General features: G+C 37.9%; 1 protein-coding gene across 1 annotated transcript in view; it reads right to left on the bottom strand.

Annotated features, from left to right (window-relative positions):
- Positions 1 to 16097, bottom strand: part of LOC139741585 (uncharacterized) — a 34203-nt gene that overhangs the window by 3089 nt on the left and 15017 nt on the right. The window contains exons 7-18 of the mRNA XM_071652168.1: positions 15899 to 16059; positions 14407 to 14642; positions 12467 to 12670; positions 11749 to 12004; positions 9973 to 10130; positions 9380 to 9589; positions 8875 to 8995; positions 6971 to 7077; positions 5745 to 5901; positions 3746 to 3902; positions 1773 to 1961; positions 485 to 633 (exon numbers count right to left, since the gene is read on the bottom strand). Of these exons, the coding sequence (XP_071508269.1) occupies positions 485 to 633; positions 1773 to 1961; positions 3746 to 3902; positions 5745 to 5901; positions 6971 to 7077; positions 8875 to 8995; positions 9380 to 9589; positions 9973 to 10130; positions 11749 to 12004; positions 12467 to 12670; positions 14407 to 14642; positions 15899 to 16059 (2105 nt within the window). The remainder of the gene's footprint in view (positions 1 to 484; positions 634 to 1772; positions 1962 to 3745; positions 3903 to 5744; positions 5902 to 6970; positions 7078 to 8874; positions 8996 to 9379; positions 9590 to 9972; positions 10131 to 11748; positions 12005 to 12466; positions 12671 to 14406; positions 14643 to 15898; positions 16060 to 16097) is intronic.

Genomic DNA, 16097 nt, shown 5'->3' with positions numbered 1-16097 from the left:
TTTAGAATAGATTGAAAATGCCATTAACCTGTTTTTGCATTCAAAGTCTTCACTTCTTTATTATAAAACTAATGATAATGATAATAATAATGCATTACATTAGTAATGCGCTAAGCACACAGGGGAAAAAAGAAAGGAAAGATGAAAAACACAAAGAAAAAAACACAAGTAATGAGGCATGATAGGTTAATGTATTACGAAGTTTTTGATACACACATGTGCTCGTTCCCACACCCACCACACGTAGGATCACAGTCATGTTTATTTATGTTTGTATTTATTTCTTGTTTTTTATTTACTCATTCATTATTTATGTATTAATTTATTTATCAAAAAAATAATGTATTGCTATTCATATTTTTATTTCGTTATGTATTCATTTATTCATAATTTAATCAATGCATCCATTCATTTTATAATGTATATTCATTTATTCATTTATGCATGCATGCATGGTAATGGTATGAATACTATTTAGACTTGCCTCCACATGGGTTGAGGATCTGTAAATCAATGACAGGACTGTGATGAGTAACCCCGTCCACGTCGTAGTCTGTTCCCCGATAGAGGGCAATCTTCACCACAGATCCTACACACGTGTCGCAGCCACAACCCGTCCAGTCGATGTTGTACCTGATAACCGATACAAGAAAGATTTACGATTAACTCTTTCTAGGCCAGGGATTTTGTATGTGTATACAATACTGTGGGGTTCTTTAGTTCAATTGACCTTCACGACACACAAAAGGTTAATTTGCTTTAATAGTAGTTTTGTTATACTTGAATTAGTCCAGAATGAATTAGTTCAGAGAGACACGATCAACATTATCATACAAATACTAATAAAGGATTATTTCCCCTCACTTCTAATAGCGAAATGACCGAATTGAGAAGTGACTGCGAGCATTCTGACATTATTTCCTATATGACTCAAAGACGAGTTAATACTTTCATTATGCAGCAATAGAGAAAACGGCTGGAGAATGTTCTTGCCTCTTTAATCATTTTAACTCCCCTAATCTCGTGAGTCTTAAAGCTCCTTCATTCATGTTTTTTTCTGGCTCTGAAGAACTATGAACTAAAAGTTACATGAAAATATATTGCATAACAATATGAATGTATACCCAACCCTGATGCCCCGATGACTGTCAAAGAGCAAGAGAATCACCGATTTCAAAATCCTTATTCACTTTCAAGCTTTATTAAGAATAAAATTGATATAAAGATAAGAAAGGTATAAACGCTATTGAGATTGTGTAATTACTTATATGAAGAAAAAAATGTGACTGCAACTGAAATCAAACTGGCAATCATTAATTTATAGAGTTTTTTTCATCAAAAAAGACATTCTACTTAAATCCCTTGTCAATCTCTTTTCAACGAAAAACAGGCCTATATATCTCAACCTATGTCAATAATATAAACATTACAGATTAACATAGTTTTAGTGGAAGAAAAGTATAGACTAAAATCGGACATAGTAACTTATTCATGACATCCCTTTAACTACAAATAAAAGAACCAAATTTCTGTGCGACGAAGTAAAAATGATTGTCTCAAATTATAATCGCGGTGAAAATTTCCATTCGGTTATAAGGAAATTTCGATATAGAGAAAGAGAATCGAGGACTTGTTACATTACAAGAGTCACCCCGAGATAGTGTGGGGGAGAGGCAGATTGAGAGGAGTGAGAGAGAGAGAGAGAGAGAGAGAGAGAGAGAGAGAGAAGGAGAGAGAAAGATAGAGAGAGCTGGGAGATATTAGACTCAGACCTTTCTTGCAGATCACTCCCGCCAATGAATGTGATGATATCATCGCCCTCATCGTCCAGTTGAACAGAGAATGGCACACTGTGCAAGGAGGCCATGGTACTGATCGACATATCACTACCGATCGATACCATACTCTCACCGATAGCAAGGTTGATCGACATGACTTTGGCAAGGTGCTTCATGTTCTCCCTAGGGGATAGACATAAACAAAAAAAGGGAAATATGATATACGCTGGTTCAGCGCGACTAACGATGAAGCAGGTTAGTAAATGCAACATAATTCATAAACTGCCTATGAGAAAACAGATAATAGTAGTATACAAAATAATGACTGCTATGAGGGGCACAGTTAGAATTATGGTTTCCACATCACCGAGGGCCTTCATAATTTTAACTGTGTCCCGAATATCAAGCTGTCATTATTTGTTTTATACACCGAAAATATAGATTTCGAAATATAGATACCAAAAATACAGATTTTAGTCTCTTTTACAGCACTCGTAATCAACGCTGATCGACAGCGCGGCGGTCGTATCATTGGTGCGTACATAATATTATGAGTGATCTATGTGTACGGGGTTGCGACTGTCTACAGGGCCTAGGGCACAGTTGATTCTATGCCCCGGGCACAGAACACCATGACGTCATTTTGATCAAAAATGGGGCACAGCTATTTTCACGACTCTACTTTTAACCAATCAGATGAGAGGAATCTATATCATGAGGTAAATAATAGTTGATAGGGCCTGCATAGTAGCTATGAATATAAATTGTGTGACGGCCACTTAACAACCGACAGCATGAACACGCTCAAATCTCTTGAATATGACAGAACATTGCTTTCAACTGATGAAATGTTAGTCTTTGCAGCTCACCAAATACAAACACAAACCGGTCTGATTGCACATGGGTATAGACAAGGCTCGACACTAACTTTTTTGTTTGGTGGCCCGATGGGGCCACCAAAATCCTAAATTTCAATTTTTTGGTGGCCCGAGAGAAAAATTTGGTGTCCCGAAAAAAAAAACAATAAACATTAAAAGTCTTTTTTTTTAATGAGTCAAATATTTAAGTTTTATGATAGTAAGAATTAGAAGTTGGACATATCTACTCATAAATAAACTTCAACAAATTTGCAACACTCACTCTCAGGCACTCATTCAGTCCTTTTCATCCATTCTTTAAACAAATTTAACTGCTAATTTCCGGTGCAAAAAGTTACGAATTTATTGACATACTTTTCAAAAAAATTTGGTGGCCCGAGGCGGGCCACCAAATTTGCCCTTTTTTGAAATTTGGTGGCCCGACTTTCATTTTTGGTGGCCCCGGGCCACCGGGCCACCGTTAGTGTCGAGCCTGGGTATAACAACAGTCCATGCAGAACTTATTGCACACTTCGCTAACACGGTTATAGTAGCGTGGGGCGTACAGAAGTCTTTTTACTCTTGGTTTCTTTTGACCAGATCTCAGTCAATCCAGTACGCTACACAGTCCTTATTCCGAAGATTCGTTAATCCAAAAAGAAAACAATGAGAGCTACTTCGAATGTTTGTTATTCAGAGAGAAAAAAAAATATACACGAATTCCAATTCCCTATACTTGGATGTACATTAATCCAAAAATGAAAAGGGGTTAACTGCGAACATTCCATATGGAGTTATTCTGAAGGTTTGCAAAAGGAAGTAAGGTTCGTTACTCCAAGGGCTTGTTATTTCGAAAGCAAAGCAATGTTTGATAGTCCAAAAACTGAAAAGAAGTTGCGTATCATCATTGACTAAAAAAAAGATAACGAATATATTTTCTTTTTCGGATAAATTAGCCAATGGAATGACGAACTGTAATCGTCACACTCGTGCAAGTGAAAATGTAACTCGAATACACGATCGAAGTGAACATTCACCTGAACATTAATTTTCATTATTACTTATAGTTATAAACTGTATTCATGGTGTCGAAATGACATCATCACTCACTTGAAGAGATTGTCCAGCTCTTCGCTGCTCCCTCGCTCTATTCCCCGCCGGCTCTCCTCCAGCTGTTGACGGGCATCGTCCAGGCTGTCAGCGGGGATGCGCCCGTTGATTGCGTGGTAGGAGTCGAGGATGGGTCCCAGCGAAGTCATCGTGCCAACTGTGAGAGCGATATGAGTTAAAGGCATAATCTACCATTTGCAGATGAAACAAAAACCAAGCATTAGAGCTTCAAAATAGTTCTAAAATGTGAGTTAGGGACTGAAACAAGCAATGTAAAAATTTGAACCAGTATAATCGATATTAAGTATTGCTTAATAAACACAATGTAAACAATAGTTATAACAAAAACGTTTCCAGAGTAAACCGTCTATATAGTTATGGTTTAATGAGAAAAATTGTGATATCTCCTTATATTTTAGGCATTACTGCAAAAATGCATATGCTAGGATGTTTTGTGATACAACTGACCTATACATATGCATCAAAAGTGATATCGTGAACATTTTTTGAATCACTGCTCCCAAATGTAAATAGGACCTTTAAAGTTTGTGCTGTCACGATTTAGATTCTTATCAGTATTATTAACAGATTCTAGACAAAAATCACAATCCTGCCAGGGAGCAATTATACCGGGGGAGAAGGGGGTGTGTGTTTCATAAAGCTGTTTGTAAAGTTACGAACAACTTACGAGCGACTGGTGATCAGTTCTTGTGCTGAATTATAGAAATTTTGATAAGTATAGCAAATCAGAACTTATCACCAGTCTCTCGTATTAAAGTTGTTCGTAACTTTACGAACAGCTTTATGCATGATTGGTGTGATGTTCGTAGTTACATTGTATATCCACAAAGACAAAACAGCGTTTTATTAATGATAATGTCTATCCATCGATCTATGTACTCTTAATCTTTTAGTAAGAGATCTTACAGGGACTTCATGATTGGTATGATGTTCATACGTGTATCTTTAGTTATATCCACTAAGTCAAAACAGCGTTATTGTTATTATCCATCGATCTATGTTTCTCTTAATCTATCAGTTAATTTCTTTTTAATCTATTTGCACGTATTTTCGTCATTTCATGTTGCTTTTAATCATTCAATAAACACAGAATCATGATTATGGTGTGCATTGAGAGTCAATTTTGCAAGATAATTATAATAATGCTTTTTTTTTGTTATTGTTCCCTCTTTTGATACATTGCTGAACAGCAACTAAGGTCAACTATTGTCATTGTTGATGTGTAAGTCCCTGTCATGTCTGTCTGTCTGTCGGACTGTCTGTCTGTCTGTCTGTCTCTCTTTGTCTCTGTGTCTGTTTTCACCTCCATCTACTACTACCATACTTTCGTATGTTATTATAATTATGTCATTCTCTCCTGACCATTAGACTACTTCAATACGATGGATATGCCTTCAAGATTCATCCCAACACAATGCACACCGCACTGCACCGCACGTCCTTCGCACAATTACTTCCCACTCAGTGAGTGACAAGATTTTCTTTATGTATCTCTTTTATTGTGCCCTTCGCAGTTACCCCCACTCAGTGAGTGGCAAGATTTTCTTTATGTATCTCTTTACCTGGGGCCATCTTCCTCGTCAAGCTTAGCTTATGATGGTCCCCTGCATTTCATTTTTATCATTTCCTATTGCTTCCTTTCATATACGATATTCGTTCTTGGAAAAAAATAGAAAATGTATGTAAGATCCAAACGTTACGAATATTAGCTGTGTAAATGACTATGTAAGTATTTTGTTGATTCGTATTGATTTTGAAATGCAGAAATAAAAACTGAACTGAATAATGGTAAATACACTCTTGTGTTAAGCTTCAGAACCATAGTTATAGTTATACAGGTTTCTCCTGGTCTTTTTGATAGGAATGCCAGTTAGCTCTGCATAAACACACAGAGAGTTGAGGACACGGGGTGTAAAGAGTGTGCAATAATTGCCAATAATACACCTTTCGTATTACAACAAACCAGGGTTAGACTCACCGCGGTCGTCTAGGGTCATGCCACAAACGGGGATCTCAGTGGCTAGATCAGTGACCAGTTTGACGCCTAATAAATCAGAGTCGAAAAGGCTGGTGTCAGCGCCTATCACAGACAGGAGCTCCAATTGATCACCCATCAATGATCTGTCCACTCCACACTATGACGTCATAATTGGATGACGAGAAAGGCAAACATAAAATAATAGCGAGTTTATTCCATGCTTCTATGGACGACTGAATCAGATTAAAGACTCCTGATTAAGATATTCCATTGTCATGGAAAAATGAAGGCCTATACACTGCAAAAAGTCCGGTGTTAGATATGAAACACCGAGCTGGTGTTAAATTTCCGGTGCTCATTCTTGGTGTTAGATAAACACCTCTGGGTGTCATTTCAAAATTCAAAATTGTTTTTTTTTTGTAATAGTTTCTTAGTTACTGCACTTCTTGTTGATTTTGAACTTCAACAAGACGATAAAGAATTTTCCGATAAAGTATTTGATTTTTGAAAAAATGTGTAAACACATTTACACCACAGTAACACCAGTTGGTGTGGTCCCCTATTGAAGCTGGACGGGTGTTGCACCATTGAAATCAACACTACCAATATCAAATCAACACCATGCGGTGTCATTATTGAATTAACTCTAGCGCAGTGTCAAAAATATCACCAGCCACAGTGTCAAATTAACACCACGAAGTGCCAGGCGAACACTTTTTAACACCGTCACAATACATTTTCAACACCTGTTTGTGTGGTCCTCTATTGAAGTTTGATCGGTGTTAGATTTAACACCCATGGTGTTAAATCTAACACCGATGTTTTTACAGTGTACATAAAATTTATTTTCCGACATTAATTTTGCGAAGAGAAAGGTGTTACAAACAGAACAGGCCCTACGGTAATCAGTAGGCCTACAGGACCTCAGACAAAATATACATGATGACATTCAGTACCTAAGACTGTAACACCAATACACATCACAATCCTGTAAACAATACATAATGATTATATTTTATTGAAACATCATCAGAAACGTTGCTAAAAAAGAGGCCTTTCAAAAAAAAACTGTGGCTAACAAATTCTCTTTAATATACAGAAAACACATATTTCTTATGCCGTAAGTTATGAAAAATTACGCATCTGCCATCACCCTATAGACTCATTGATTAACAGAATAAAAGAAATATCTTTAAAAGGATTATACAATAATGATGGCTACTTACATCGTCAGCGTTTCGTTTTCTTCTGACCGCAGCCGACTGGGACGCTGATTGGCCGCTGATCTCGTACTGTAAATTATTAGCATCCATAAGAGCTCCAATGATGTCTCCTAGCGAGCAAACAGAGTCAAATGATATCCCATTCAAACAGGAGAACTACACTGAAAAAGTCCTGTGTTAAATATGAAACACCGAGCTGGTGTTAAATTTCGGTGCTCATTTATGGTGTTAGATTAACACCTCCTGGTGTCACTATAAAATTGTTTTTTGAAGAGTCTCTTAGTATTGCTGCACTTCTTTTTGATTTTGAAAGTACTTGGTTTTTAAAGTACAGATTTTTTAAGTACTTGATTTTTGAAAAATAAAAATGTGTAAACACATTTACACCACAGTAACACGTGTGGTCTCCTATTGAAGCTGGACGGGTGTTACACCATTGACATTAACACCAGCAATATCAAATCAACATCATGCGGTGTCATTATTGAATTAACACCAGCACAGTGTCAAAATATCACCAGATACAGTGTCAAATTAACACCACGAAGACAGTGCCAGGTGAACACTTTTCAACACCATCACAATACATTTTTTACACCTGTGGGTATGGTCCTCTATTAACACTTGATCGGTGTTAAATTTAACACACATGGTGTTAAATCTAACACCGATGTTTTTACAGTGTCCATTCATACTCGAGCCATCAGCCCAGTCGAACCATGCGCTGACGGTCTTTAGCCTCCTTGTTGAATATTATGTATTACCTTGTTTTTTGCATCTACAATATTTTGTATAATGATATGGCTATTTGATTAATGTTTTAGAATGAGTTTGTTTTTCGCATAGTATATACAGTACTGCACGTTCTTATTGCTCTTTTGTCATATTATGACTATGTTTTGTTTAAATCATTTACAACTATGCATCTAATATATGTGATCTGTTTTTTATATGTGATCTGTTTATTATTGTCGTGTTATGCTCTGTTATCTTGCCAGAGGAGGAAGATTTTCTGTATTTATTAAATCAGACAATAAATGATTGAATTGAATTGAATTGAATTGAATTGAATTGAATATATTTTGATGTTACTCCAAAAGCACAAAAAAATACATACGAACGAACGAACGAACGAACAAACGAATTGTGAGCTGTATTAATGCCCAGCACAATAATGGGGCATGATAATTCATTTTCAGTACGGACTACGAAATAATTATCGTGTCTGCGTCATTGTGGAATGTCATGTTTTCATGTTTAATCATCGTTTGGTAGGACTAAACAGTCTCATATTCATTTTTGTTTTTAATCGACTTATTTGAAATTGTTCTTCCGAGGTTTTCTTCTTCTTGTTCTTGTTGTTGTTCTTCTTCTTCTCGGTGGAGTTTTTCTGGATTTTGGTTTTGTTTTGTTTTGTATTTTTATTGGTTTACAACGGACATCTAACGCTGATCACTGTCATGACTGTGTACAATAGAAAAGTGATTACATAGGCACAATTCATAGGACCAAACGGTCCCATTTTAATTCGTGATACCTCTTCCTCAGTCAAAAAAAAAACACCTTTATATTTTTGCGACGTGGACGTTCAGACGAAAACAAGCGAACTAACATCGTCTGTGTACAGCGTAGGTGCAAAATTACCTACTAAGTATCGAAGGCGATCAATTTTCTATGTGGCAGTGTCCTAGTTTGTATTACGCGTTCTGGGCTATTTTTACGTCCGCTCAATTCACGACGCAGAGAGCTACTTAATGCACCGATCCTGGGGGCGCCACTTTATACACGCCGCGTCCTCGCGTAATCTAATGCTACTTCGCAACATAAAGCATGCGTAGAGGCGAACGGCCCACGCAAGCTTCGTCTTAACGTCCGCGCCGCGAATCTGAAGCTCCCTCTCTCGTTACCTTCATCTTTCTTTGTCGCGATCCGTTCCAAGGTCTCTGTCTCTTCTTCCTGCGTCAATGCCTCGTGTTCATACGTCACTTCCGTTGTGAAGTCTGTGCAAATGTTTTCCCCATAACAAACCTGCGGTGAGGCAGTAACATGAAATCTATTCAGTATCGATCAGACTTGTTCACAGTCTATACGAGTCATTGTGCCTATTCTTTGCTCTAGTCACAATACAAGCTTGGATGCATTTTGATTTAAGAACATCCCCCCCCCCCCTTCCCATCGTGGTTCTTATTCGACACTATTGTACACATTTGCCCCTTTTTTTCAAATGAGTATGTTATTAGAATTTTTGCATCTATCATATTTGTTCGTTAAAAAAAAAGAAAATATAAAAAAGTCAAGATTGACCAAATTGACTCTTTTCACCTATTTTCAGTTCTCACACAAGATCAGTTTGTGCGACTTTTTGTTTGTTTTGTGATGCATGGTCACATTTGTATAGATGTTTTGCCTTACCTTCATCCCGACAACAAAGTCCGTGACGTCATCTGGATCAGCACGCAGAGGGATGTGGTCTACTTCCACCAGAGGTTCTTCTGATGACGTTCCTAGAAGCCTTTCCTTACTCCTCGTTTTACCATTCTTACTGACCGTATATCTAATGAACGGCTGGTAGCTGAGACTAACATCATCGTCGTTGGAGCAATCATGAACTGTGTATGTCACCTGTTGAACATTGAATTATGAAAATTCAACTCGAAACGAATGTAAAAAGTATAATTTAGGAATTCACGAAAGGAGTCCAGACGATGAAGTACAAAAATCGACAAATTACTATCGATTTCCTATTATTTCTATATATTCACTGTTCAGCTTTAAAGATTATCATTGATATAAGGAAAGAAAGCTGTAGGTTTAGTCGCCTGTTCTTTACATCATAACTAACTTGTATTTTGTATAATGCTGATTTTAATGATAATGATAATAATGGTAATAAGAATACTAGCAATAATAATAGTGTCTTCTTTATACAGGGTAGCCTCTTAAGTGTTGCCACTGCTCTACCAGAGGGCCGTCCTGTTGTATTTAGAGTTGCCAATTTTACGTACACTTGTTCCTCTGTCACTGTAAACGTCATTTCCTCCGTATTCAAATTGGCAACCAGTGATCTTGTTGAGGATTCTGAAGGTGATCGTTGAGCGGCTTGTCTGGTCCCCGTTAGTTGCCTTTAAACCAATCTCGTACTCAGTACCGAACTGCAGTTGAGCTGAAACACATGCAATCAAATGAAAGTAAGGACAGTAATATTTATAGAATGGAGCTAAAAAAAAATCAAATACAAGACTGGATCAGGAGAAATTTAAGCATAGAGAAGCTGTACAATTACCAGATACAACTGTAAAGAACTTGATAATACATAAGATATACACGTATCTACATTAATACTTGTTAGCCCATGTTACATAGTATATAACAGTTTCTATGTGCCTTTGAAGAATAGGCATATTTGATAATCGACAGTGATCGAGGGGTTTTTGCTGAGTTTTGTCAATTTTCTTTTTGATCTTATTCTCCAGAGCGTCCATTTTAAACAGGTTTGGCTTTTCAGTGGGTTCTTTCATTAATTGTGTCAGCGTGCGTATTGTTCACATAAATTTGATCACTTCATTGGAGACAATGTTATTACTTGTTTTGCTCACCTTGTTCTCTGATACCAGAAAAGTGATATTCATAATTTTCATGTCGAAAAATGACATGAAACGATGAATCGAACTGAATTCACAAAAATGATGATAACAGTGAGTATTAAAAAATACTTAAAAGAAAAAACAAGTAAGAAGCAACTCCAATATTAGCTTTAAAGCAAATTCAAAATCTATTAATGCGTTTTGAGTCTAGTCTTGCGTTGACTTGGTGCGGTCCGGACAGAGATGGGTAAGGTGTTCCAGAGGGAGGGCGCTATGACAGAGAAGGAACTTAAGCCCATAGTATGAGTGTTGAAGCGGGGGACCTGGGGATGTTTCATCAACGTTTGTCAGCGCTGACAACTTGAATCACCACAGTAACAGTCAGTGACCATAGCATTTCAGCCAATCAAAACCAAGGATTTTGCTGACAGTTGTCAGCGCTGACAAACGTTGATGAAACATCCTCCTGAAGAAGTAGCTGGTGTTGTTATTGGAGTGCATGAGGAGGTGTGTAGACATGGATGAGGTCAGATAATATGTATGAAGCTTCACCAGTTTGCAGGGGCGGAGCCATGATTTCCTTACTGAAAGGGGGGAGGGCAAACAATATTTCTGGTGTTTCTCCCGGAATTCATCTCACTTTTTCTGTTACTTCTTTTTTGACAACAAATAAGAGGGGGCGTGCGCCCGGTACGCCCCCATCTGGATTTGTCACTGGTTTGTGCTTTATCTGTGAGAAGGAATATTTTTATATTCCACCCCCTTACAGATTATAATCTGGAGTCAGTGGACCGGTTTGTTATGGACATGGAGTCAGTGGTGATGATCCGGAAATTATTACAAGGCCTTGTTTAGTAAAGCTGTACGTAGAGTTACGCATGAACTTACGTTTCCATATCATTTTTATTTCAGTAGCTAAAGTTGAAATTTGTAGGTGATAATGTTTATTCTTACATGATAACAAACGATCTTATTTGAATGTGTATTTCTGCGCAAATGAAGATGAATGTCGACGTAAAGTCGCACATATATTGGCAATCCATAGTCCAGTCGTTCGAAAAGTAATTCGTGACTTTACGAACAGCTTAATGAAACAGAGCCCATTTCTACAAACCCTGAGACTGGGGAGCCAAATGGATTAAAAACACAAACGTTTTAAAAATGGAAAAAAAAATCTTAAAATGATTCATCACTCACAACTGTCGATGGTTAGAACGGAGTGAAACAAGTTGCCTCTCTGGGTAGTCTCAATCCTGTAGCTCTTTTCGGTTCTCCGCCGACGCGAAGCCGAGTCAGACCCGAGGAAGAGAGTGAACTCTTCCTCACCGAACCCTGCGAGCATACCGCCAACATCTTCCCATTCTATGTCTGAGCTATCGCTGATCCCCTTCACTTCCACACTCTGCCCAGGTTTGTACACGTCATTGTCATCGTGATTGAGGGACAGCGAAATCTTTGTTAAGAATAGAAAACGATAACACAGTTTTTTATCTTTGACTTGCCCACATATCAACTAATCGAGAAGACAAGTGCACGGTTTTATCATCGAAAGAACGATTCTATTAACGATTTTCTCTCTTTCTCTCTCCCCCTTTCTGTAACAAATTGTCTATTTCAAAATAATCTAACCTACCTTCCTGAAAAGTCCTTTTGTGCAATGCACTCCTAGACGTGTTATGATAAAGTATACCTCGGTTCCATTGGTATTCTTTAGTTGTATCGGAATGTTTTGGATAGCCGAACAGGACAGTCTTTCTAATAACTTGTTGTAGGTATCAGAATTTCTTTTTTATCGTTGTTCTTCATTTTTCGGAGAACCTAGTTTCAATAACAATCCTTGCACCTTACTGTCAAATGTTAGTGTTTTGTCTTGTTTTTTTTTTGTATGTTGTGAGAGGGCGCCCTCTCAGCTCACCGTTGGAGCAGCCTCTTCCGTCACCTCCACTTTGACAGCATCCACAGCCGAATCTAGCCCGTCCTTGCTGACGGTACAGGTGAAGGAATACGTTTTACCGGCCGTCAGGATGGACGGAGACAGGGTCAGAACCTTCTCACTCTCCTGGTCGCTGGCCGGTATCGCTGACCCGGAAGTAGTCTCACAGGCCTGGTGATCTGTTTCCTGTTGAGCGACAGCAAAGCGAGAATGTGTCATCTTTCAAAAGAGGTTGGTACAATTTTAAACAATAGAATGTCAAAAAAAGGGAGAGACGGAAAATGTACTACGGCTAAATGGCTCGAATTCACGAAGGTGGTACAATCTTTGTCCATGGACAAAGACCGCAGTTTTGTATGGGGCGCCAAGTATCGCATGGCTTATTTCGTTACGAAATGTTAACATTTCGTGATGAAATAGGTAATGCGACATTTGGCGCTCAATACAAAATTATACGGTCTTTAAACCATGGATAAAGATTGTACCACCTTCTTGAATTCGGGCCTATATGTCAGGAAGCGTGGGAATACGGTGTGTAGATGGGTGGGCCGATGAGTCCATTCATTCGCTGCCCGATCCAGAATGCATTTGAAAACCCAAAATAACGCCCGGCAGCAGATGATGATTTATGCTTCGACGTCTAGATTCGTCGATTGTGTGTGTGTTCTTGATACGTGGGGATAAATGATAAACTGCTGTATATTATAGTTTGTTTGCAAAAACCTATAAGTCCATATTTGCCAAGTGGACATATTTGCGACTAAAGGTCAAGAAAAATAAAGAGAATGATAAGAATATTTTTGCTTCTTTTGATCATAACTTCAAAAATGTACCTTTATGTGACCAATATATCATTTAAAAGGTATTGTTACGTACCTTATGACAGAGACCGTACTTCAAAATCTTTAAAAATGGACTTATCGGTTTTTGCGAACAAACTCTATAATAATACTCTTATTCACCACGAGAAGGGTAATCCTTCCCAGTCCATGCTAGCCAATTACGGCACCGGATCTTCAAGAAAATTACCTCTAACAACAATAATTTCGTGCTTCCTTCTGTTTGGGAATATCTGGTTTTTGCTAAAGAAAAACTAATTAAAGGACAAGTTCACCTTCATAAACATAAGGATTGAGAGAATGTAGCAATATTAGTAGAACTCATCATTGAAAGTTTGAGGAAAATCAGACAATCCGTTAAAAAGTTATGAATTTTTGAAGTTTTTGTGCAGTACCCGCTGGATGAGAAGACTACTGCAGTGTATGAATAACTTAGATGTCACATGCGTACAACAATATAAGGAAAATATAAAGAGAATTTCACAAAATTCCATCTTTTGAAAAAAGTACACATTCCCCTGACTCGTTACCGACAAATGTTATGGGTAATATTATTCCCCCTGCCTTTAGAAAGAGGCAAGTCAAGTGCTCTTTTATTATGCGAAAAAGTGAAAATATGTTGAATTTTCTTTTACATTTTCTTTATACTGTTGTACGCATATGACTCACAAGCTGTAGTAGTCTCCTCATCCAGCGGTTCCAACACAAAAATTTAAAACATTCATAACTTCTGCATCGATTGTCCAATTTTCCTCAAACTTTCACTGATGTGTTCTACTAATATTGTTGCATTTTCTCAATCCTTATGTTTATGAAGGTGAACATGTCCTTTAAGTGTGCTAGTGGCTCTGGCTTCCATTAGTGTATCATAAGCTTTGTAACCTTCAAAATTTGCATTTGGCTTTGACTAAAATGTAATGTGATAACACAGTACAAAATGCAGAAACAACAAAACTGTTTGAATTTAAATGTTATGGCGATGCAGACATGTCACCATCTCTATTAAGGTACTCCTTTAAAAGACTCTGTCAATTTGTTCTCCTGGTTTCGTCACACTGACGTAAAAATCACGTGACTAGCTACCTGGATGCAGCTCCATGTGATAGTAAGACCCGCGTCAGGTCCATCTCCGCTATAGTTAGGATCCTTGGACCTGGAACAATCCAATGTTAGCGCGGCTGAGGCTCGGCCAATTGTGACGTAATCACCGCCTTTTATCTTGGCCACAAGTGGAGCTGCGACGGTGTCAAAGGTAATCTGTTCCTCGACTGTCATAGAGCCGGCAGTGGCTGTCAGTGTCACGGTAACTGTGGCTCCTCCTGCGAGACCGATTGAGGAATATAATTCTTAAAGTGGCTTTTATAGTTTTCGTCGAGATGGAGGTTTCAGTTTTCCAACTATGTTTCGAGATAATTAGAACCCACTAATAAAGTGTGAAAGAGCATACAATTGTAAGAGGATTTCAAAGTTCCTTTGATAAAGTTTGGTTTTGAAATGGCTGAAATCTTCAAAAGTAAAGAAGTCCTAATGAGAACTGGAACCCATCTTTCATTGTGACCGCTCTGCTTTACTTTGTTTTTTAACATCTCAGGTATTTCAAAACCAATCTTCATCAAATAGATTTCGAATTCCTCTTAGAATTGGATGCTCTTTCATAGCTCCTAAGTGATTTCTGATTATCTCGTAAAAAGTTAAATTCTGAATCTTCCATCTCAACCAAAACTATACCATTCGGCCTCTTAAAATGACAACACTGTTCAGGATTACATAATGATATCAACCCGTTCCCCACTGAATTCTGAAATCCCCACATAGATTTAATACACAGGGCCCTGTTTCATAAAGCTGCTCGTATAGTTACGAGCAACTTACGAGCGAACTGGTGATTAGTTCTGATGTGCTATACTTATCAGAATTTCCATAATTCAGCAAAAGAACTGATCACCAGTCGCTCGTACGTCGTTTGTAATTTTACGAAAAGCTTTACTTTTAGAAACACCCCCAAGGTTCCCGTATGGAATGGGTTAATGGTCTCACTTACCCAAGGTTCTCAGTTCCGTGCCCTTCAAGACCACGATCCGTTCATTCTTTTTAAACAGATTCTACATGTAGGCCTACAAATTTCCTGTATACTCTGATATTTTCATATTCTACATGATTTTTGATGTAGACTTGGGATAATCATCCTACCCTTGAATCTTGTTCCAATTCATGAAACTCTCTTATCGACTTGTTTCACAATTATTATGAAATTATTTGACGTATTGCCCTACACCGAAGTTAATTACGTATCTACGTCGCTATATGGAAATTTATAAATCTGTTTCAATTAATTTTCCCCATTACCACTGATTACTTATAATCACCATTTTGTTTAATCAGAAAGTGGACGATGTTCTTAAATATTCATTAACTGCTATCAATGAAGATACACAAGAAAGTTTGCCAGTAGTTCATTGGCACGGTTTTTCTAACAAAATACAGTTCACTGTGAATCCAACATGAAATCTATGTGAGCATTGAGGTTGGTATTTGATGTCACCCTTCCCTCCCCTCCCCCTTATCAACGTCATACCTGGTAATGCGTTCGCCGGAATGTTAAGCATTCGCTTGTCTCTGGAAATCGTTCGCGTTGGTGTAACGCCCTCTAGTGACCAAGAATAGCGGACTTTGCTGGAGTCCAGAGAGCGGCAGTTTTTGGGTACGCTGAAAGACAGATGACCCTCTAACCGGATCCTGTTGGAAATATTGGAGGAAAAGAAAATATCCTTACA

The sequence above is a fragment of the Diadema antillarum genome, unplaced genomic scaffold (genome assembly GCF_040938485.1).
Source record: "Diadema antillarum isolate AM-2024a unplaced genomic scaffold, OU_Dant_1.0 seq00000937_RagTag, whole genome shotgun sequence".
NCBI classification, from domain to species: domain Eukaryota; kingdom Metazoa; phylum Echinodermata; class Echinoidea; order Diadematoida; family Diadematidae; genus Diadema; species Diadema antillarum.
The sequence above is the reverse complement of the archived record's forward strand: the minus strand, read 5'-3'. Positions and strand labels throughout refer to the sequence as shown.